The 22,523-nt window shown below is 44.7% G+C and overlaps 2 protein-coding genes across 4 annotated transcripts; one reads left to right on the forward strand and one right to left on the reverse strand.

The window, feature by feature from the left end:
* The first annotated feature begins 182 nt into the window (after positions 1 to 182).
* LOC131212797 (tetraspanin-9) lies at positions 183 to 19,020 on the forward strand. Of its 3 annotated transcripts, none has more exons than XM_058206823.1 (7): positions 183 to 306; positions 1,011 to 1,118; positions 14,719 to 14,934; positions 15,062 to 15,160; positions 16,457 to 16,585; positions 17,634 to 17,999; positions 18,065 to 19,020. In XM_058206823.1, exons 3-7 carry the CDS (start codon positions 14,869 to 14,871, stop codon positions 18,215 to 18,217), a joined length of 813 nt encoding a protein of 270 aa, XP_058062806.1. In that variant the 5' UTR covers positions 183 to 306; positions 1,011 to 1,118; positions 14,719 to 14,868; the 3' UTR covers positions 18,218 to 19,020. The 3 variants fall into 3 exon arrangements, with proteins under 3 accessions (XP_058062806.1, XP_058062814.1, XP_058062823.1); XM_058206831.1 differs by having other exon boundaries at positions 264 to 371; XM_058206840.1 differs by lacking the exon at positions 183 to 306 and adding an exon at positions 458 to 546.
* Positions 19,021 to 19,055: 35 nt separating this feature from the next.
* On the reverse strand, positions 19,056 to 22,372 carry LOC131212958 (polynucleotide 5'-hydroxyl-kinase NOL9). Its single transcript, XM_058207058.1, has 4 exons — positions 22,276 to 22,372; positions 19,685 to 22,228; positions 19,463 to 19,602; positions 19,056 to 19,397 (listed from the first exon to the last, which is right to left on the reverse strand). Exons 2-4 carry the CDS (start codon positions 22,132 to 22,134, stop codon positions 19,183 to 19,185), a joined length of 2,805 nt encoding a protein of 934 aa, XP_058063041.1. The 5' UTR covers positions 22,135 to 22,228; positions 22,276 to 22,372; the 3' UTR covers positions 19,056 to 19,182.
* Positions 22,373 to 22,523: the final 151 nt, after the last annotated feature.

The following is a 22,523-nucleotide window of genomic DNA, read 5'->3' on the forward strand; positions in this document are numbered from 1 at the left end:
TCAAACCATTCAACCGGTTCAACACCACTCAATCGGTTCTCATTTCTCTTTCGGAAGTGAGAAGTGAGAATTCGAACGAAAATCCCGAACACGAAACGAGAGAGAAAGAGAAACTTTCTCTCTCTCTCTCTGCGTTCCTAGTCTCTGTTACCAAAACTGGTAGCATCGTAAAAAGAAGAGCCTCCTGCACAAGAAGAAGAAGAAGTTTAAGCTTCAGGCTCAAATCGTAATCAAGAAATACGTTTTTCGGTTGAGGTGTTCGGACGTGTTGAACGCAGGAAACAACGAATTGCACTCAGATTCACGGTATTATCGGTTGGTTTGTGATCGCCTTTTCACCATACTGCATCAGTGAACAATCACCGGGTCTGGTTGGTTAAGTGTAATTTTCTGTGACTGCCGGATGTGTTTTTGTTGATTGAATCGTTTAAAACCTGTTTTCGTTCGCGATCGCGCAGCTGGGCGAAGAGTGTTACTGAAACGTGCTCAGAATTGAGCATTTCCTCTTTCGCTTGGGCGTATCTTCTGAAATGTTGGCGGGTCAAGGTGCGCTGTGACAAGAAGAAACATCAGCTTCAATTGTAGTAGTCCTCCTAAGCTGGAAGGTCGAATGTTTCGAAACAGATGCAGTGTCCGGACGGTGGGAATATCTATTCCATGCGGTTCTGGAAAGTGTGACGATCTTTAGCGTCGATCGTCGTGACGCCTGTGAAAAGGGTGTTTGTTTCGTATTTTGTTGTATAAATTGCGTGTGTAACATAAACCTTGTGATAAAGCAACTCTTTCGTCACATTCAAGCCTATTTACCCACAGAAACAGATACATGAACGTGTTGGTTCATGCGTTTAGAATTACAGTAGGAAGAGTAGAAAGATTGAAATTCAAATGTGGAAGGGAGATACGTGATCAGGGCATAAATAGGCTCCGGTTAATCTTGTTTGATTATTCGAACCCAGCGCTCATCGGGATCGCTGTGCTCGTGCCGATGAAAAAAATATCAATCTTTGCAGATAATAGTCCAGCTATCAGCGGATAATAGTGTCAAACAGTGCAGTAATCAACGAATAAGTACAGCATCCGGACGGAGGAAGTGCCTTTGTAACGTTCTGAATTTCGAGGTAAGTGTTGGACCTAGCATTATTCAAAATGTGTTGCAAGAGATGTTAATTCGATAAACTACTTCCTTAAGGTTCACAGAGAGACAATTGGCCTGTATTTGACTCCTGACACGCAGCCCATGTCAAATTTATTAATTTCTTAACGCTAAGCCAAGCGATGACATCATGCCGGTCTCGCTGGTGTAAGATTCCGTCTGGGACATCGATCCCCTGCTGAAATGAAAGGGGTCATTAGAGTATAATCTTTCGGAAGGTTTGCTCGACTGAAGTGGGCTCAGGAGAACATGTGCTCGTCCGCGATCGGTCGGGCGATAAGTTTTTCAGCTGATGCTTTACACAATCGCCGCAAACTGAACAAATAGACACAAACTGAACAGAGCACTGTTCTCGGTTTTATAACTGGTTTGCAAATAAGTTGCCAAGTGAAGGTAAAAATCCAACAAATTGCAGCCAATATGGTAATGAACTTAAACATTTTGAATCGTTTGAAAAATTCTTCGATTGTAGGCCCATTTTGCAATAAGCCATAATATTAGTAACTATTGCTGAATAGGTCAAACGGACCTTGGACTGAGTTTTAATTAAGGATTCTCTTTTGGCCCGTGTTTTAAAACACCTCATCAACAAAGTTGACAGAAACCATTGCCACGAAATCATTTGAAATCTGAAAGTTTTTCAAAGTTCCTGACCTCTTAGAAGTTAACCTCGCATTTTAAATTTGGAAACTAGCAACCATGTGACGTGACGAAACGCGAAAGCGCGAAGAGACGAACTCAAACGCTTATTCTCTATTAACTAAATAATTATTTTGCATATCCATAATGATTTTTTTTTTAAATATTAAATAAGGTTTTATTTTGGTTGTACATTGTAAAGTTAAGAACTTTACTGTCTTCCATGTAATCAGAGGGATAGCTTTACAAACTGTAAAATTAATGATTCTCCGTGAATCAGAGGCCTTCGTGCTTTTAGTCATTGCTACAAGATAGTAACACAAAAGATCACTGTTTATCATAATACAAACACGTGGCTGAATCACTCGAAATTTTTACTTCGAGCGAGAAGCTGCGCAAGCACGATATGGGTCACCGTGTCAGCAAAACAGCCAGGATAAGAAAACCAAACAGGTTCTTCGAAATCTTTCCGCAGTTCAGCGATATCTTCGCGACATTTCCCTAAATTATGGCAAAGGCAATTTAGCTACGAAGCTCTTCTCCGTTATTCTATCCAACATTACGACCATGCCCTGAGAATGCATGTTACAATGAATTCATAGTCTAAATACTGGAGGCTTATTGCACAACGAATCACAGCCGGTACAGGCAGCTTCCACTCCATCGAAAGTGTACCGAAAAACAGGTTACAATGAATTCCAGGTGGTTGTCCAGCTCCATACAAGTTGTGGTTGAAATTATGCAACCGGGATCGAAGCACTGTTCGGTTCCGTTACTTGTGGGTTATTTAAACCATTGCCGACAAGTACGATGAGAATGAAATCTGGTTTTGGTTATCCAACACTTTTACTTTTGCTTGTGTCTTACGGAGTGACGTACCGATTCATAGCGTTAGGTTTCATTTTTCTACGTGCAAAAGTGATTTCAATACAATACAATACAAAAAAAAGTTATATGAGTAGTGAGTTGCATGAGTTTCAAGTGAGAAGCTTTCCTTGCAAGGGGCAAAATTGGGCAACAACAAACCACTTACGCAGATGCAACAGACATAAACCGTTCCCCAATTAAAGCCTAGTGCTTCGGGCAAATGCTGGCTGGAAGGTGGCCGATCATGCAACACTAGCTATTTGGCTACTGGCGCGACAAATCGGTTGCGTTTCGGACAATGCAATGCAGTGCACAGTTGGTTTTGCGGGGCCCTTCCCCACTACGCAGGGGACTGCGAACCGGAAAGAGGGTAACATAAGCTGCAGAGGGGTCATAATACGTAATGGCTTAGGCATACACAATGATGTTTGGACGAATATTAAGGCGTTGCCTTTAAACATGGGGGATGCGTTGAACGAGCACACATTGAGTTATGTTCGCTTTACACTTGTTTTGGTAGAGATGGTAGAACAGGCCCTTGCAGTCGAACTCGTTCTCGAATAGTTACCCACAAAGTACGATTAAACTAATGGAACTCAGAGTGAATGGAACGTTGCGAAACCATACGTTTTCCATATTTCGTTCACAACAAAATGACACTCTAAGCATTGTTAGTGTTTACAAAATAAACAGATTTAACCAATCAGATAGTGCTCGACAGTTAGAAAGTGTCCGCCACCAGTCGCGTGGTAGAAGCCTGATTTTCCGATTTTCTCGGCTTTTCCTTCCACTTGATTCCCTTCATAGGCCCGGTCCCGGTTGACCTCACGCCGTAAGCGCTTCCTGTGGCCACCACGTTCACATGGTGTTTATTTTTCGCCCCTTTCTCTCAGAACCGAAAGGCGACCGGAGTCGGCGTTCGTCCCAGGCCGGGAACTTGCGCTGTGTGATTTCAATCTTAGACAGTCTCGTCGCCGGCGCGTTGAATGAAGAAAATCGTCCAACGGCAAGCAAAAAACTATGTGCATTAAACTCGAAACCAACATAGCGAGCGGAGGGACAAATAGAGAGAGAGAGAGAAGGGTACTTGCTTCGTGTGTAGCATAATTATGCTGACCGACCCGCCACGATGACGGGGGCGCCCAGAGGATGAGCGAGAGAGAGAGAGAGAGAGAGAGTTTGAATGGGAGCTGCGTGACGATTTCCCGAACGGCGATAGTGATATTCCCGAGGCTGAAACAGGGACCCACAGGCAGGTGAAAGGAATGATCGCCAAGAAAAGGGTCAGTTCGAATGCCGGGAACCTGGGAATTTGATTTAGCCCAACACACATACACACCGCACACGGCAGAACGTATGTTAAGAATAGTAGAGAGAGTTGTTCCGTGACCGGTGGTTCAGTTTTTGTCCCTCGATTCAACTTCTTGATTCATTTATAGCGCCGACGACGAGCCGCCGCAATGAGTCAACGTGAAGCATGTTTACGGTGGCTGGCCACAAAGAGAGATCCCACAGCTACGCAAACAAACATCATTGCTCGGACCTCATGTCGGGCCGCTGGACCGATGGACGAACGAGTAGTAGACACAGTTTGACGAACGGAACGGATTTTGAAGTCGCTTTCTGGTCCGCCGACTAGAGGAGTTGATGGATGGAGTGCGACCCAAGAAGCGGCCACCCAGAGCACTCTATGAGGGCTCGTTTTTTTAGGTGGAGTCTTCTCGGCCATTCGTGCCCCCCGACGGAAGCGGCATTTGCATAATTTGTCTCTGAGAGAGAGAGATTGCCCGAATGTGGATTGCTGGAAGAACTCTCCGTCCAGAACTATGCCTTTTATCTTGATTGCGTATTATACTGGTTGGCTAATGCTCGTGGTTGATGTGTTTATGGCCCGGGCGACATGTTTATTCAACGATGTTTCGACAGAGGAGGTTAAATTACGCGACGAATGTTTCCAACTGTTTCCATGCCCTTATGCGTATGCTGGACATTTTCTGCTGCTCGATGGCATCTTCCGGAACCATCTCGGAAGCGTCATCGGTTTTATTGTTAAAGCATGATACATAAAAATAGGCCCTCCGATGGTGGTTCCACGTTGGCTTCGATCCCTCATTTGTTTCTATTTTTCCCTCCACTCCTCCGGGGTGCTCGGGTCGTCTACTCAGGGGTCTACGCTCGGGTTTGCCGTCTGTAACTCGATAACTAAAAATAACACGCGATCTTGTGGTAAGGCCACGGCGAAAGAAAATCGGTAGCAAATGTAAGAAGGGACAGTCGGTCGCGCAATCCTGGTTCTCGCCCCTCCGATCTGGTAACCCGCACTACCGCATAGGACCCCTGTGTTCCCTCGTTGGGAGAGAAGTTGAACGACCCAACAACAACGCCGCGTGTTGATTGAAAAGCCGGGAACCGGGTGCAATAGTTTCGGGTTCCAGAATTTGACGGCTTCGGAAACACACAGCCATAATGATAATGGCTGCGTTTGATGTTGGTTTTTGGCCAACAACTTCAGGCGGATACGTAAACAACGCGTCAAAGACACGGATATAAGCGGAAGTGGCCACGAAAAGGGGAAGAAAGCCGCAGCGAACCGAAAGCAAACCGGCGTCCCGTGCCACCGATTCATCCATTCATCCGTTCCGCGGAAGCGATACTTCCGGTGTTATGTAATGATTTTATTGGAAAAGTTCGTTCGGCTATTTACTTTGCGAAGTGAACCGTCAAATGAAAGCGATACGCGCGCGTATCCTGTTCGTGTCCCTGAAGCGTGGAGATGGCTTTCGGGTTTTTGTGTTAACCTAGGAATTGGAATCCAAATTAGAAACTGGTCGAGTGGTGCTCGTGGTAGACACACGCTGATATCGTCGCAACTAGTTTTTAATCATAATGCACTAAGATACGAAGTCACAGTATCTTAAATTTTCTTTTCGCTTAAGAAGTTCGGTACGTTCGGCCCTCTCACATCACAGCGGTATTTTGAGCGCTTTTTTTAAAGTGGGTTCAAATTAATGATTAATAGATCGCGCCGTAGAGAATTACTACATAATGTATCCTAAGCAGCCACCTGTCAAGCCCTCGTTATCACGATGGGCTTCATATCAACGGTTACGCCAACGGATCCGTCCAACGTCGTGCTTCGCCGCAGTTGGAAAAGTACGTCTCGGCAGCTCATCAGCGCGGCAGATCAACAGGTTTCCACACTCATGACACACATTTCCTACCAAACTTGGCCACCGTTCGTGGATCGCCAACCGCCTCTCGGGCTGCATGACTGAGCCGCCAGAGACGGCGGAAAGGGCGCAATCAATAATGGGTCCAGCTGAAGTTTCTGCTCTTTCGGCCCCTGCACCAGCCGGGTTTTCGGTACACAGTTGGGTCGGTGTTGCTCATGAAGCTGAACGAAGTTTCAGTGGCCAGCAATGCGTTGGTTATATCATCTTAACGTTGGAGGGGAGAATTTCGGTGAAACGGCCGAAGCAAAACCGCGCCACCGAGGTTTAGGCGATCGCTGGTGCACTTGAGAGCGATTCTCTTTGCGTGTTGCGTAACGCACAGTAGGACCGGTGCGCCAACCTTGACGGTTCGTTTAGCGTAAGATCTTGCACTTTCGCACTGCCATGTGCGCCGTGGAGCGCAGATAAGAATCAAAGTTCATCGTACATCATAATGGATGTGTGCACCGAGGTAACCGCGTGGCCCGTGCGATATGCAACCGGTTGGACGTTGGCTATTCCCGAATTCCGGTTTGGAGGTTTCCGTACGTTTTTCGGAGATAAACCTGCTTCTGTGATGTGTTGTCAAGTGCAGAATAACTTGTTTCGAGTCCGTTTATGGGAAGCATCTTGCTGCCATCGATCGCCGCCATCATCGCTAACGCTCGCTCCGACTGCTCCGACTGGGGAAGAGAGTGACATTTCGCACCGACCTTGGCTCGGTTAGCCGGGCGCAGAATTTATGTCTAGGTAGGGTCGTCACACAATGCACCTTGTTTGAATGGTGCGTGGAGCATAGCATCATGCCCCGCCGCGGGGGGCTCCCATTGGTCAACACAAATGACTGACTTTTCAATCCATCGACCCGGGTACCCCCAGTACACGGACCCCGATCGATGTAGAACACCATGAACGGGGTGGCTACTCGGAACCGGTGCTGTTTATTACACGACAGACCCACCAAACGCTCCTTCTCGTGCACATAAACTGGGAAGCACACGATTCGATTCAAAATTATCTGCGACAAACCCAATCATGAGACTATTGTTTACTTATAAAATAGCCAACAGGGCGACACAAATCAAAGCGTTATGAATTTATGTGTAACCAATTTTTCGAAATTAAAATAGGCAGAGACCAGCATACACAACACATTTCAAAATCAAAGCTATAAAACCAAATCCATTTTTCCGATCTCCATGTTTGTTTCTTTAAATTAACACTCTCTTGTTTCAATAAAATCGAACCTTGTGCAGATTTGCCTCGTTGGAACATTTTGAATATGTTCCCAACATCGTAAGTCCGTTTGCAGGTTCGAAAACAGTGAAATACAGAGCGAGTGTGGTAAACGACGTGGATCTTGACTTCGTCGAGATTCCAACATTTGGGGCGTATGGGTTTTGTTGCGTCGAAATTCAGGAACAGTTTCGTCGTAAATGTAGAAAGCAAAAAGCGCTTTAATCATTGTCAAAGTCCCATTGCGATCGCTGGATTCGAATTCCTGCACTTTTCCAACCTACGCTACTTTATTTCGCCTTTCGTTTTCAGCTTCCGGGCAACTTTGAGAATGTTAAACCATTTTGAACACCATGAACAAGTTGTACTTGGCTGGTACGTCAAGTCTTATATCTATGATCGAGTTTTATGTAACGTGTAGGGGTCACTACGATCAGGAGTTGGGAAGTTTGTACGAATCTGTTGAACCTAGATTGCTACCTCATATGTGTGGACCATGGCATGGATTTGTTAATCAGTGCGTGGGAACATATTTTGCACTCCTATCAGCCTTATCTTAACATGTGAACACGGGGTGAATAAGTTAAACAATCGAAGGGTAGCGATTTCCGCCTCCGAAGCCGGATAAACGCTGTAATTTATTCAAATAATGCATGCTAAAACATAGTGCAAGCTGCCGCGTTTAGTCTTATGCGATCGACTTGTATAGTTGCGCACCACCGTGCGCATATTAATAGTCGTCGTTGTTGGTCATTAGCTACCTGTGTCCCGACTTTCTCCGGCGCCATCGTGTGGGTAGCACATTAGAGGTCGCCGAGCGCTTTTCTTATATTGGACCTTCGCGGGAAGCCCTTTGGATAGAAAACTTGTCTTCCGCGCTCGTACTGTGGACTCCCCTTTTATCCTTGATCAATTGTCACATCTCGTTCGCTCGGTGTAGGAAAAGTGACACGTTTAGTTTTATCGATGTCCAGGGGGGGGTAGAAAGCCCTTCGACGTCGTTTTCGGCATCATAAATCGAAGTAGCTGAAGCGAGGCAAGATCGCCAATTGCTGAATACCGGAAAAGGCATGAGAGAGAATGTATTCTTTTAGATTCCCAAGTCTGTGTTGCAATAACACCGATTCGTGTATGCGACTTGCGGTCAAATTCACAGCCGTAACATCATTCAACCAATTCCAAACGGATTAGCGGAAGTTACAGATTTCAATGGCTCGTGCTCTGGCAGCGTTACGTTCACTCGACGGCGGTCGTTCGGTGGTGCTGTCTCTGGTGCCCAGAGCAGCTCTCGGCGACCTGCGGTGGGAGCCGGTTTTGCTTCCTTCCCGGACGAGTAGCTAAACCACAAACTTGGACTGATTTTTTCTTTATCTATTCCTATGGTCATAGGCCTTGGCACTAACGGGCCACTGAAAAGAGAAAGTAAACTTGCACCGGGCGCCCGGTGCACTTTCCTGTGCTCCGTGAAACACATTTGAGCTGAGAGAGGACTCGTCAGGGACAGGGACTAGTCCGTAAAAGTGGTTCCATTTTGTTTTAACCACTATTTAACCGCCAGCAGGCAGGTCTTAAGGTCTGGGTTCTGAACTGTCCTATGCCGATCCTAACCCCGCTCACACGGAAGAAGTCGCTTGTGGAATACATACTTTTTCATGCCCGGTTGAACATGAAACTTTATTAGGCTACTTGGCGGTGAATTGGTAATTTAATATTTTTCGGATGTTTGTCGAATTCCAACACAGTGACGGTGGTTTGGTCCTCTAAATGATTTCAACGTTTTGAATACCAAATAATGACAGGAAGAAAATTAGTTGTGTGAGGCGCATTGCACGAGGAGTCAATACTGTTTCATAACGTCTCGATGGGTGATCGTTTCAAGAGCAAACCCAATAGAATGGACAACTAATTTGCAACAGCCAGACACTGTTACGAACTACTGATGTGCAATTAAGACCCTATTGTTTCTTTGCGCTGCGCGAAAACAACACAATGCGCGCAGCATTGCTTAAAGTTAGCCACGAGGGGCCTGTGCTTCCTCGGCCAAGTCGTATGTGTGGGCTCCGTCAAAGTTCAAGTAGTGCCTGCCGCGAAACCTGAAACAGTGATCTATCCTTCACGCTTGAGAGAATGCTGGGAGCATGTTTGTGGAGGTTGGTTCTGTGTTTTTTTTGCTGGTTTGCTTCTCTCGCGCTAGTGTTGAAAGTGAAAATTATGAACCATGAATCCGCCGCTGAAGAGGAAAATAAAACGGTGCCGCAGGCGGAGCGTCGGATTTGTGGAGGTATCTTAGGTTGTGTTGCATGCATAATTCATAAGCGTCTTCAAGGTTTGCAACGTCCCCTCCTCGGGCTGGGTTCTAAAGGGGAATAAGAATCAGAAACTGACAAACTGCTGCTGGCCAGGTATTGGTATGAAAGTGAATGCAAAAAGCTAATTGTTCACATTTGTCGGCGCCTTGTGGTTTGTCCAGTATGGATGGCGTGTGCGTTTTACTGTGCGAAAGCATTAGCAGCCACTTGCCCTGTGTGTGGCACTTCTCTAAGTGTCTGCCGTAATAAAGCAACCACAATTTCTTTTATTTCTCAATTAAACAATAAAGTTTGTTTCGCACTCGCTGCAGAGCGCTACTGAAATGCAAAGTTTCTCTTTTTCCATTTTTCCTATCGGACACGAACTTAGAGAGCTCGTCGGTCGGGGATCGTCTCGTAAAAGAAACCCGAATGTCGGAGGTCGTGAACGTCACGGGAGGCCGCTGGGCTGGTGAAGTTTGAAGAAAAAACCTGCCTAAGCGGCCAAACGTTTGCATTCAAATGATATTGTGGACGTAAAAACTTGTTCGGAGCACCTTCTCTTTCTAGGAGCCACGATAGAAACGCCCTGATGACCGGCTGGTGCACCGCGCTCTCTGGGGTAAAAGTATTTTGCGCCAGCGCCACGATTGAATCCTATGCTCATTATGCTCGCGAAGGGTAAGGGAAGGGTCCGGCGGAGGCAATTTTCACAACCACCGAAACAAAGTGCCATTTTGGGAAAGGTGAAAATTTTTGATAGCAATTGTGAGGCGTTCGAGGCGAAAGAAAAAACAAAATGGGTAGTCAGAAAGTAGAAAAAAGTGTTTTGGAAAGTTCATATCAAGATTTCGCGTTGACACTTACCAATTATTAATTGCAAGACCGGGAAGTGTGGGTTCCATCTGCTCAAAAACCCTTCCGTCTGGTGGATCATCCGAACGAGGGGCAGAGTACACAGCGATCATCGTTTTCAGTTGCAACCTGAACCTGGCAGTGAAGTCATGTTCAAGTTCACATTTCAATTCAGCGCGGAGTAATTATTGTCGATAGGAACCAATTCGCTCGCTGTACACGAGCTCCTCTAACGGGTTTGTTGCTGGCCACCTGTGCGCGGCGATGGCGGCACCTCTTGCTGTGTTACGCGATTGGACCCGCCCGTGGAAAGGGGCTAGCAAATTCGATTTGACAGGATGTTATGTTTCGCCACGCTGTCGCCCCTTATTGTTCATCTATAAAACGTCGGAGCACGTCGTCGTCGTCAACAATGTGACGGCGGCGATCTCCGGCCTTCCGCTGTAAATGCTCCCACAATACCCCTTTGCCCGGAGGGTCTGACCTAAGGTTTTGGTTGATGAGTTTTTTTTTGCGTAAGTTCACTGGTTGCGCCACTTGCGAGGGGAAGCAGCCATAAAATACGATTCGAAATGTGAGAATTTGAAATTGGCCACGCTGAACGCACAAGATGGGAGTTGCTAAGGGTAACCGTTAGGTGATAGGTGCGATGTTTCTCATTTTCGATTCGATGGATTTCTGCTTAAATTATGTGTACTTTTCAAACGGAGATTCTTACTTTGCGAAATTGAAGATTGAGTTCTAGAATACTCTCGATCCACAGTTGCAATCTCTCAGCCCTAGAATTCACAAACTATTCAAGCTGCACTAGTTTGTTAACACACTACGAGGTGAGCAGTTTTCCCTGAGTTAAGCGTAATTGGAATTCCCAAAGAGATGCTAAACACATCCTATCAAACGTATCGGAAGTGGTAACGTATCATGAGCCCGTGGATTCCGATTTAAATGGCGCGTCGATGTAGCACCATCGCTGATGATGGATGCAGATTGACACGCTGTACTGGGTTGCCTAACCATTGAAGAGGTCCCACGGACGGTGTCTGGGTCCTAATGTTTCGCCGACGAAGGAATGTCGACAGCTCTTGCCACTTTGCCAGATTTCTTTTTTCGTCTTTGCACCGTGTACTGAGACCCACTCATTTTCCGTTCGTGAGCTCCAACGCACGTACCAAGCTATTGATTTAAACAATTAGCATACCATCACTGCCCGGAGTCTATCACTGCCCGTTGCTGACGGGCACAACTTTCACAACTTTCGTCCAGGAAGCGTACTGAAAACGAGATCCCTTCAATCGACAGCATGGCCGGCAAACCCCCGTCGAGACAAGACAAGACCCGACAAGAGTACCTAAAGGTTCGCCCTCTGCAAGATCGCTCCTAATACATTGTGCACAGGCCTTAAATTACCGCTCGCTCGGTGTTACCATTGTCCCCTTTGTCCAGTGTACTTTCTAAATGTGCGAAAATTTCGAATAACAATCACCTGTACAGACTGCCCGACCTCTGCAACGGCGCTGCAACATCGGCGATCGGATGGACCGAAACTGATCTTCTCTTCTGCTCGCCGCCTGTGTAGTAGGATCGATTACGCTTATCGGGAGAAAACTAGCGCCACAGGGCTCATCAGGCGTCTTCGTTGCTGAACAAAAGGAAGCACTTCGTAAAGGAAGCGCGTCAATTATAGGCGTTTAAGTTAAGGGGCTGCAATCAATCTTGGGTGCTGACGGAACATGGCCAACGTGAAAGGGAAACTATGCGACCATAAACTGTGCAATAAGATATGGATAAAAAAGTTCGTTGCATCACATAAAGACCGCTCGTGCGAAACGGTCGAATGTTTGTCTAGCTTTTCACTTTTCAAACACGGTTTCAAAATTTCTAGTTTTCTAGTGACCTACGGCATGTACTAGGTTTCTATCTTACGTGTAGTGGTTCTCGTAGATCTGCCTCATCTGGGTTCAACGCAAATTTTTTGAATGACGATCATCATCCACTACTTCGTACGAAGCAGTGCCACGCCCGACGTTCGGACGTAAAATTAAATAAAATTAGAATCTTAAAATTGAAGAAATTAAACAAATCGATCATGTTCAAATGTTCGATCATGGTTTGAATTTTTCGTCATTTAGAATAACAGAAAAAATGTAAAATCACGCGTATTGTCTCCTTAACTAGTAATACGTAAACAAGTAACTATTTAAAAAGTAAACTAGAACACTGTTGCTGATTAATCGGTGTGGCAGAATGCATTTCTACCGAAGTACAGGAAATCTCGTATTACAAGTTGCTATGATTAATACAAAAAATTCGGGATTTTACACTACTCCTATAATAATGCAACAGCTCATAAACTCTCCACGTGAAGTGCATCACTATTGTGCTGGGGACCATTGCTAGGAAACAAAGAGTGGCACATCGAAATGGTGTACCCAATATGGGTCAGACTGCGGAACCTCACGCAATTCCGCGGTTAAATGGGACACCTACGGCTGACTGTTCCTGCCCTGGGCTGACTCACATCGATCGAAGTGGGAGAACCTTCTACCACTGAGATGCTTTCGATTTCAGCTTTGACACTGCAAATACGGTCACGATGCACTTGCACATGCCCATCCATACACAAGCTTCAAAACGCGTGTAGTTGACACGCAGTACACCCGTAACATGTCCCATATTCACTAAACATTGAACCAAAAATGCCCAATGCATGCATGCTTTCGAATGTAGTGTAAATAAATATTTCACGATAATTTACAGGATGATCGGTGCATGTAATTTAATCCAATAGCCCTCAAATGGTACTTCTGAAGTGGAAGCAGTAAATGCAAAAACAAAACACACTAAAGCAATATTAACAACAACGAATAGACATTGTCCGTATATCGCCGTTTCGATTCTGCTTAAACACATTCATGAAGCTTATTGAAATTTTTCTTATCAAAATTTTCTAATTTTGTATCATTGGAAAAAGTGAAAGACAGTGTCTTTGTAAAGGTTTTAATTTTGGGTATGGGTTATTTAGTTATCTTTTCCGAATAAGTGAATTACCGTCTAGTTCTAGCTTAGTTTTTAAGTCTGGCAACATTCGTAGCTCCACACTGTTGCTCTAAACTCGATTACTTCGTCAAAAAAGACTAATTGAACTAATCGATAAAGAGTGCAGCTTGTGGATTTTTGACTTCACTTCCGCCACCGCTGGTTAAATGCGTGTAAAATAGATTAGTTCTCTAATTACTTTGCCACACGCCAATTCTTACAACGTTACTCAATATCATTCACAGTCGTTTGGCAACTTTCACCACCCGACCCTCGTATCGTGTCCGAGTTTGCTAACCACTCACTGGAAAGGGCGCTGAATTTGTTTGGCCAAGTACACGGCCAAGTCTAATGCCTAATCTGTTGATGATCGATTGGGGCGATGGCGCTACATTTTGCATCCGTTGCAACCGGTACAAGCTCGTGTGGAACCGGCAATGGCAACGGAAGTGCAACCTTTTCCGTCTGCGTTTTCGCTTTCTTTCCTCGTGCATGCGTGTCTGTGGAAAGTGGTTACGAATTTTCCGTAGCATATTAGATAAATCTCTCATTTTACGCTCATCGATTGTTTCATAACAGTGTCTGAGGGGAAGGATCTTATTACATTTCAAAAGTTATGTTGCTCGCTAACCAAAACTTTCAACAATCTTGCACACAGTAACAGGCCCGAAAATGGGATGGTCTCCGATGGGCTTAAAACACAGTCCATTCAACCAAATTGGCAATAGAAGCGAATCATATTACACACTGCGTTCGGCCCACATTAATTCATGGAAATTTCCAGTTCTCCTAATTGAGCATTAGGAAATGCCGTATACTTGCCCACCAACAAGTTCTACGGCCATGTCCAAAAATAGTACATCCTGCTTTACATTTTTGATTTACACGTACATCTTTACTACCATTATTGAATTAAAAATATTGTTTGCCGCACGTCTAGTCCTAATTTATAAACACTCCCGTAGAGGATGAGCGTGTGGGGGTTAAACAATAATTGGTTGGTCAAAAACATTCAATCAGCTCGACGAGCTTGCGCATAAGAACAATTTGTGTCATTTAACAATTTGCATTCTTTCATTCCTCCGCTGGATAGATTGTTCATATAGCTGTGGGGTTATAGTTATCGTAGAAAACTTGGATGTTATCAGACCATTGACCGCCAGAGGAGAGAAAAGATGTCACTTAACCTACCTATTAACCTTTTCCGACTGTTAACTCGACGCATCGGATACTCGATATATCGGATTGTTCCGGAAACAAGAAGTGTTTATGCGCGACAAACACAAAGTTTGAAACAAGATCTTGTGGTGCAAAGAAATGATATTGTTGTGGATTTAAAACAGAACGTTTCTGTTTGTTTACATAGTGTACATTTTCATCCCAGAAGCATTTAAACATCTCTCATAATTCTGTTTTTTTTTTTTCATTGCAGTTCGGATTCCAGTAGCTGCGTCGAAGCTGCAGCATTGAGTCATCCGCTTGCCATAGTCCCAAAGCTACAGTGAACGCGACGCGCATTGAATCCAACACGATCTTTGACCAACAACCATCAACATTCCACTAATAAACGATCGTCAACAGTATGGGGTGTGACTGTGAAACATGTTTAGCGAAAACGGTACTCTCCGTGTTCAATTTCCTCTTCTTTGTGAGTATCAATAATGTATGATGAATAACCCTTCTGAAAGAATTGTCTCTTATAGCGGATAAAAGTTCATCAAGCGTTTTCGACGACCAGCCGTTTAATGTAATGGTTCTTTTTTGTATTCTTTTAGGTTCTCGGTACCATCGTATTAGGCGTAGGAATATGGCTAGTCACTGATAAGACATCGTTTATAGCCTTACTGAAAATGGTTGAAAATGATCAGCTGGAGGTGAGAAATTTCCTTCCGAAAAACTTATTTTTACTTCAACAATATCTCTCTCTGTCGCTTTGTGCTATCGTCTCCGATCACAAAGTATCAATTGAAATACATTTTAAGTCTGTGTGGTACGCCCATTAAGACTAAGCTCATCTTTCGGTTCACTAGCAATGTACTGAGGGAGCTCATCTTTTGACTAGCAATGTACTGAGGGAGTTGAGTTGCATCATCGGGCGCACTTTTTGGGCGCAATCTATCCACAGAATGGTTCCGAAACGAATTTGCATTCGCTGCATCTCTAACACCGCCGCCGAACGTGAGCGGTTAGCTAATAAGATGGATCGGATTTTCAATGCCATATGCGCCGTTTAAGTTTGTGGTAAAGCAAACTGCATTTGAAGTGTTGTACTCAGTAAACCATAATACCGTTGATGTTGTTCGATTACTACTTAAAGTTTTCCTAAAGTAACTTAAATAATATTAATAGCAAAATGGCAAAGAGTTGGTAAACGGAGATTGGGGTGTTTTGCAGAGTTGCTTTGAAAAGGAACTTTACAGTAACATAAAACTGCAACATGTTAATGTTAACTGTGCAGCTTTAGGTCGTTGGCATTTTTAGTGCAATGGCTGTAACATACTGCAATGATGTAACATACTGCAATAATGATATGTTGTATAATTCATCCGTTTTGTGTTGTTACCTCCATTTTTCTACTACAATGCTACTTCGACAAATATGATAGCCCATCAGAGCGCAGACCCTTTTCGCTAGCCACAACTTCGGACTGGAGCCAAATCATTAATTTTAAATCATGCACCGTCGCGGCCAATCATATATTCATTTGAGGAAGGCTTTCGCCCCCGTTGCTCCTTAAGAACACTTACTTCGGTCTGGCACGCGCAGACAACAGTAAGAAGTCATTAAACAGGCCAACAATTCCCACAATGCTTCCAATGCACGGTACAGCCGGACGAGCTGGACGTTTTTGCTAACCTTTCTGCTTTTGCGGGTCACCGTTATCTTCTGACGATGATTGTAATCAATCAATCCACAGATTATAACGAATGGAAGGGAGTATTAACGCACGCAGAGGCGTTGCAAGTGTGCGATTTACAACTCTTGCGACGCTTTGTTTATTAATTAAACACATTGGCATATGGTCTCGTCCCACGCCATCCAAGCAGGAACCTCGGATAGACTAAACGCTGTTATTAATGTGTCAACTTCCCACACGAGAGCAACTAACGAGGTCGGATGGCAAACTAAATCAATTGCATAACATCTTTGTTTTCATCGTTCAATTCTAGCATTTCACGCAACCCGCGGTCATAGAGCAGCTGGCCTATCTCCTGATCGTGATCGGATCGGTGATGTTTTTCCTCAGTTTTCTTGGCTACTGTGGTGCGATCAGGGAAAGTCAGTGTCTCCTAACGACGGTAAGTGCGAGTGGAGTACAAAGTAAGATTGTAAGAGTATGCATTACATCTTCTGTATTTGATGTAGTGTATTTGATCGTTATATGATTTATACAATAGTTTAACAATTGTTTTCTCAATGGGTACAGCCTAGCATCTCCTTGTTGAGGTGAAAAATAATTCTCATTTCACAGAATCTTAAAGTGATCGCTAAGACTTCCGGGTCAAACCGCGACAATTGTAAGCATGACTAATTTCGGCCTTTTACTGTGTAAAATTTGTTTGTGACACATTACTGCAGTAGTTAAATGTAATAATTTGTAAAGGGCGTCCCTTTGTTCAGGGGTGTTTGAGATGCAGTTGCCCATTCGAATTAACGAATCATGTAAAGATGTATTGTGATGTAATGAGCTAATGTTAATGACGCTTCAAGGGTGGTTAATGCTAAACATGCTCGATAATTATAGTGCATTTAAAATCAAATTAACAATAACGGCACAGACACAGGATTATGTTACTATTGCCTAACGAAGAGTTAACTTTACGAACGATCCGCGATGTTTTGGTAACTTGCGCCGCAGTCTTCCACCACCTGTGTGTAGTTGTCGCTGAAGTGTGGCGCTTAGTAGTAATATTTAAGACCCCAGCCACCCATTCATCGTTGTTACGCTTTTTGGCGAAGAAAAGAAAAGTGGTAAGCGTTGTGTATGTTTGCCGGCATGTGCTTGCCACCATTCCCTTGCACGCTACTTTGCATCAGGCATGGGATAAGATGTAGGCTGCCGTCACGGTTTAGTGGCTTTGGTTAATGATGGGCCATTTTTTGGCTCTACACTCGCATGTAGCACGCGCTGAATCGCTTCCAATTTCGCAATTAATGGAGGATTATGCATTAGTAACGATTTTCTTTGATTAGGTAACAAGTGCTAGATGAGAGTTTACGTGTAACTTATGTTACAACTATACGCACATGAAAGCATATTGAATGCAACACAAAGAATCCTTCATCTTAAGAAAATCTACGTTTGACTTACCTTGCCTATCTACCTATCTTGCCTCGTCGTTGCAGTATGGTCTCTTTGTGCTCGTAATTCTGGTGGCGGAAGTGACGGCTTTTGGGCTAGCGGCTGCTTACAAGGATCGTGCCCGGACGGAGACCAAAAACTACCTCCAGACAACAATTTCCAACTACTACACGAGCAACGACCGCAACCAAACCGCAGACGCCGTAACTTTGATGTGGGACTACATGATGTCCGAGTTGCATTGCTGTGGCGTGGACGATTACCGAGATTTTAGCCTTTCGGAAAAGTGGAACGAGAGCAAGCGCGACAAGATTATCCCGGTGGCGTGCTGCGTGCAGACTTCGCTGTTCCAACCGCAGGACCAAAATTGTCCCTTCTCACCGACCGAATCTAATAGCTACTTCAAGAAGGTGAGAATTGCTATAACTGTTTCGTTTCGATTCGTCATCACCCTTACGGATTGTCATCGTTTCAGGGATGCTATATGGCACTAACCGATTGGATCCTGTACAACAGAAACCTGGTGATCATCGTGGCCATCGCTGTTGGACTAACGCAGTTGCTGGCCATTTTCCTGGCATTCTGCCTTTGTAAATCGATCGAGAAATATCGAGGAATGCGTCTGTAAAATGTCTCACGGCAACGACTCTGCACACCAAACGTATCACCCACCTGCCCACACACATACACACTAGGGACGAAACACTGACAAATGAGCGTACACTACCATACACACACCGATAAGTGCTTTCATTGTTCGCTGGTGTAGCGATAGACCGGTCGGTAGAAGTTTCTACACCGAGGGGTATGAAAACCGATCAAGAGGGACCACCAGGACCAGAGCAAGCAAGACTTGATATAATATTGTTTTCGTTTTTTGACGAAGTTGTGGCGTAAGCAATCGAAGTTTCAATTGTGACTGTCACTGTAGCAATAGTTCCCAATCGGGTCGAAGGAGGGGTGAAACAAAGCTATTATTGGCCGCCATCCATGGTTGTTAACGGTTGGAAAAGGAATCTCGTAGATTGTTATTATTCGTTGTGGTCATTTGAGAAGAATCTCATGAAGAGAATTTATTCGGAAACGGCCAATACTGCCCTCTGTTATGGTAGACTAGTGGCAAGAAGGGAGAACGGGCAGTACATAGAATACCAAATTATACACCGCCCTCATTGGAAATTGAACAACAAATAGCAGTGCGCAGTGAGTGAGCTTAGGCCCTTGATTAAATTTGTTCCACTTGCGATCAACATTTTATGACAGTAGCATAGGTTAAATGATTTTTCTTCCAAATAATATCGACATCGCATTGTGCGCAATTATTGTTGTATAATTTTTTTCATGCCCAATCCAACTTGTTAAGTAAACTAAATTTAAGAGACGTAACATTTAATTTAACGATAAAAGCGTAATAAACTAAATAAACCAAACGAGAAACATGTCCGTTTTTTAGCAACTTGGTTTATGTGTTGAATTCTGTTTATTATCTCTGCTGGATTTTTTCGCCATTTAATTCACACTAAGTTTCTCGGTGGAATTTAATGCTGTTTTCACATTTAGTTTTTCAAATGCACTGCAAACGGGAACATATCATCATTCGGCCGGCTGGTCCATGTACGCAGAAGGGGGATCGGCAACGTTTTGTAGGTACGGAATGTTACTCTTCATTCCCGAGTTCAGCTTCAACTTAATTTGGTTTGGAAGACAGGTGTTGCACAATGCCAGTACCTTCGCCTTTACTAACTGCTCCGGCTGAAGATAGTGAAGCAGATGAACATTTCGCTTGGTATCCACCGTGCGAACGATCCCTGAAAATGGTCGCAAATAAATATGTGAAGCATTGTGCGGATTGTGTCACTTCCGTCGCACTTACCTACGCCAAGGCAACTAAGTTGCCCTTCGTCCAGCCTCTGGCAAATATATACAAGCGTTGCCTTCAGAACGCTGGGCAACATGTCTTTAGTGGGTTTATCCTCGCGCGTGACCAGCACCTCCAACTCGTCCAACGGAATACTTAAATTGGACAAAAATCAAAATTATCAATACTTCATTTTGTTTGAATTTCGAAAACATCCTAAAACTGTTCTCCACTTACCACACAGGATTGGCTTCTGTGAACCATTCGGTCGATTTAGCTAATATTCTCACCAGCTGCACCATGACAGAGAGGTTCCTGCGTTTCGCTGGAACTAACGGACATCCGCTTGGTGAAAACATGACGTCAAGCGAATGAAGATGATAGGCGAGCTGTTTCTGCTCGTTCTGATTGAGCTCATCTTTCAGAATGTTGAATGTGAAACGATTCACGAACTCATCATTAAACTTCTTAAGGTAGTTACGTACTCCCTTAAAGCGCGCTGGCATCGTAAGTTGTATCACGTCGGTTGGCTGTATCAATCGCACAATAGCTGCTGTTAGCTCCTCGCCAAATCCGGTCACGTAACCCATCGTGTTGACAACCCACGGCACACCACGAAGCTGCGGATCTGCCTTACAGTACTCCACCAATGTGCGTACATTCTGGATGTAAGAAATCGGAGAGGTCACTACATTCAAACTGCCAAACAGTTGGCAGCGCACAGGCTGCACCTTTCCAAAGCATCCTACGCCCAGCAGTGGCTCCTGGAGAACCGAGGCGCTCATCGTTTCCGGTACCATCAACAACGGTTGGCCAATATCGAGATCAAGTAGCAGCACGCGTTTGGATGATTTGAGTGAACGGTTCGCCAGATACTGACAGAGCGTTGATTTGCCAGACCCTTTGCCGCCGAGCACCACCAAACGGCTTTCATCACCCAGTTGCACCGTGTCCCAGGCCGGATTGGCTTGAAAGAGAGGAATCGCCTTTGTTTCAGGTTCCAGGAGACGCACGTCCAACAAGTGCTCCGTCGAACGGAGCGATATCGTTTTGGTAAGTATGGTCGACGTCGGGAACAAATTGTACTCCTCTAGGTACCTGTTAACGATCGAAACTGAGTCGCGGTTCTGCTGTTCAGCGTTCAGCAGTACTAGCACGCAGCTGTTCGGATCGAACGATTCGCGCAAATCATCAATGTTGACATCAATAAAGTGAGTCTTTTGTTCCGCTAGAAAAGCTTCGAATTCGTTTGGCTTGAAGGCATCAGGAGTTGGTACGGGATTGAGATTGAGCGCATTAAACCCTCGGGCGGCGTATACGGTACGGCTTTCGCCCGCATCGAGAGTGTAGCCCATGATTTCAACACTCCCAAAGAGTGGCTGGATGGATACATGACCATAAAGGTAGATCTGCTTTTTCATTATTAACAGTGACTTCCGAGAATCAATGGCGTCGAAAAAGCGGTAAGAAAAGTTAGTCCTTATATTCGTGGTTGGGTCTTCGTCCGATTCGAATCCAGACATCGATAGAGTTTCGTCGAGTTGATCACCGACACTGGGTTGTAATAGTTCGCCAATGACCCCAGCGTTTCTTTGTGCGGACAGCTTGCTGGAACTGTCAATTAATTCACCATTTTCGCTATATATTGGAACCAATTCCGGAACGATATCGTCGCAGGCCACCTTGTAATCTGCCGGCAATTCTATAATTTGTCCAGCCTTACTATCATGCCCGAACACTATGCTATCGTCGTTGCAATCGTAAACTGTGGCAGCATCCTTCGGAATATAGAGATCGGCGTCGCTCGGAGACAAAGTTTCCTCAAAGTATTCCTCACCACTCTCACACTCATCGTCGACCGAATCCTCAGAATCACTGTAAACTTCGATTGGTGAATCTTCCACATTGTCATATTCAGAAGAAAAATCATCGTCAAAATAGAATGGTGAGTCATTGTTGCTCGAATCAGACACAAAAGCAAGCTTTTTCTGTTTGACGTCTTTACGCTTCTTAGCAGTTACTTTGTTGGATACAAAGGCGTTTTCGCACTTTTCGTCGCACTCGGAATCGCTATAGGTCAGCAGCGATCCGCGATCATCATTTTCTTCCACAATCCAACCGGAAGAGGTTATGGTGTACGGCTTAGCGGATTGCGTCGCTTTTGAATTTTGTTTTTGCTTCGCTACAGCAACGACCAGCTTTTTCCCATCTTCCGAGTCTTCAGATGAGAAATGATCGAAAAATTTATCGATATAATTTTCTTCATCGCTGTCCGATGTTGATGTTAGTTTAGCTCGCTTTTTCGGTCGTACTTCTTCTTTCTTGCGTTTAGGTGCACGGGCTTTAGCAGCCCCGTTCAAGGCATTCCGTTTGTCCGCAACACTGCTCTCACCGATCGACTTTGACTGCATATTAGCAAGCACCATCTTATTCTTTGGTTCAGCAGAACGTGGGTTCTGTTCCGCGGGAGAGCGACTTTTTTTATTGCCGGATTCGTTGGTTTTCCGTTCATCGGATGCGGTGCTAGAATACCCTTTGTCGATAGTTTCATTTGCGGGTTTTCGTTGTGCGGCTTTAGCCGTCTTGTCTCGAGTCTTATCTTTCACGTGCGGTTTGAATAACGTTTGCGATTTTGTATCGAGCACGGGTAAAACATGCGACGCAATTTTGCGATGCTTTTTCGCCATTGTACGTTTTTGTTAAGGAAAAGGTGCGTTTGAGGAGGAGTATCCGAATCTACAATACCAAGAAAGCTTGGAATCCAACGGATACCGGTGTCCACTGGGGGTTAGAACATGGTTAGGCAATACGAGCAAGTGCTTACCTACCGTTGCGGATAAGGATAAGGATAAGATACCACAGGATAAGAAGCAGGAACCACAAACTTTCTTCCAGAAAGTCGTACAACAATAATAAATAAATTACGCCGCGTTCTCGAGCATGCACTTCAATTTTGTGAATGCGGTAAATAAAACACTGGCCACTCTGACTTGACAGCTCAATGTGCCTAGTGGTTGTTTATGCCGGCTCCCAAAAGACATTGCGATGCGATGCGATGAATTCGATGAAATAAAAA

Source organism: Anopheles bellator, chromosome 1 (genome assembly GCF_943735745.2).
Source record: "Anopheles bellator chromosome 1, idAnoBellAS_SP24_06.2, whole genome shotgun sequence".
Lineage (NCBI taxonomy): Eukaryota > Metazoa > Arthropoda > Insecta > Diptera > Culicidae > Anopheles > Anopheles bellator.

What these genes read in the sequence shown, in the direction of transcription:
- LOC131212797 (XM_058206823.1), top strand. Translation starts at nt 14,869, where the DNA reads ATGGGGTGTGACTGTGAAACATGTTTAGCGAAAACGGTACTCTCCGTG. An exon ending in TGTTCAATTTCCTCTTCTTT is followed by an intron (nt 14,935 to 15,061) that starts GTGAGTATCAAT and finishes GTATTCTTTTAG; the next exon opens with GTTCTCGGTACCATCGTATT. An exon ending in TTGAAAATGATCAGCTGGAG is followed by an intron (nt 15,161 to 16,456) that starts GTGAGAAATTTC and finishes GTTCAATTCTAG; the next exon opens with CATTTCACGCAACCCGCGGT.
- LOC131212958 (XM_058207058.1), bottom strand. Translation starts at nt 22,134, where the DNA reads ATGGCGAAAAAGCATCGCAAAATTGCGTCGCATGTTTTACCCGTGCTC. An exon ending in ACAGAAGCCAATCCTGTGTG is followed by an intron (nt 19,603 to 19,684) that starts GTAAGTGGAGAA and finishes GTCCAATTTAAG; the next exon opens with TATTCCGTTGGACGAGTTGG. An exon ending in ACTTAGTTGCCTTGGCGTAG is followed by an intron (nt 19,398 to 19,462) that starts GTAAGTGCGACG and finishes GACCATTTTCAG; the next exon opens with GGATCGTTCGCACGGTGGAT.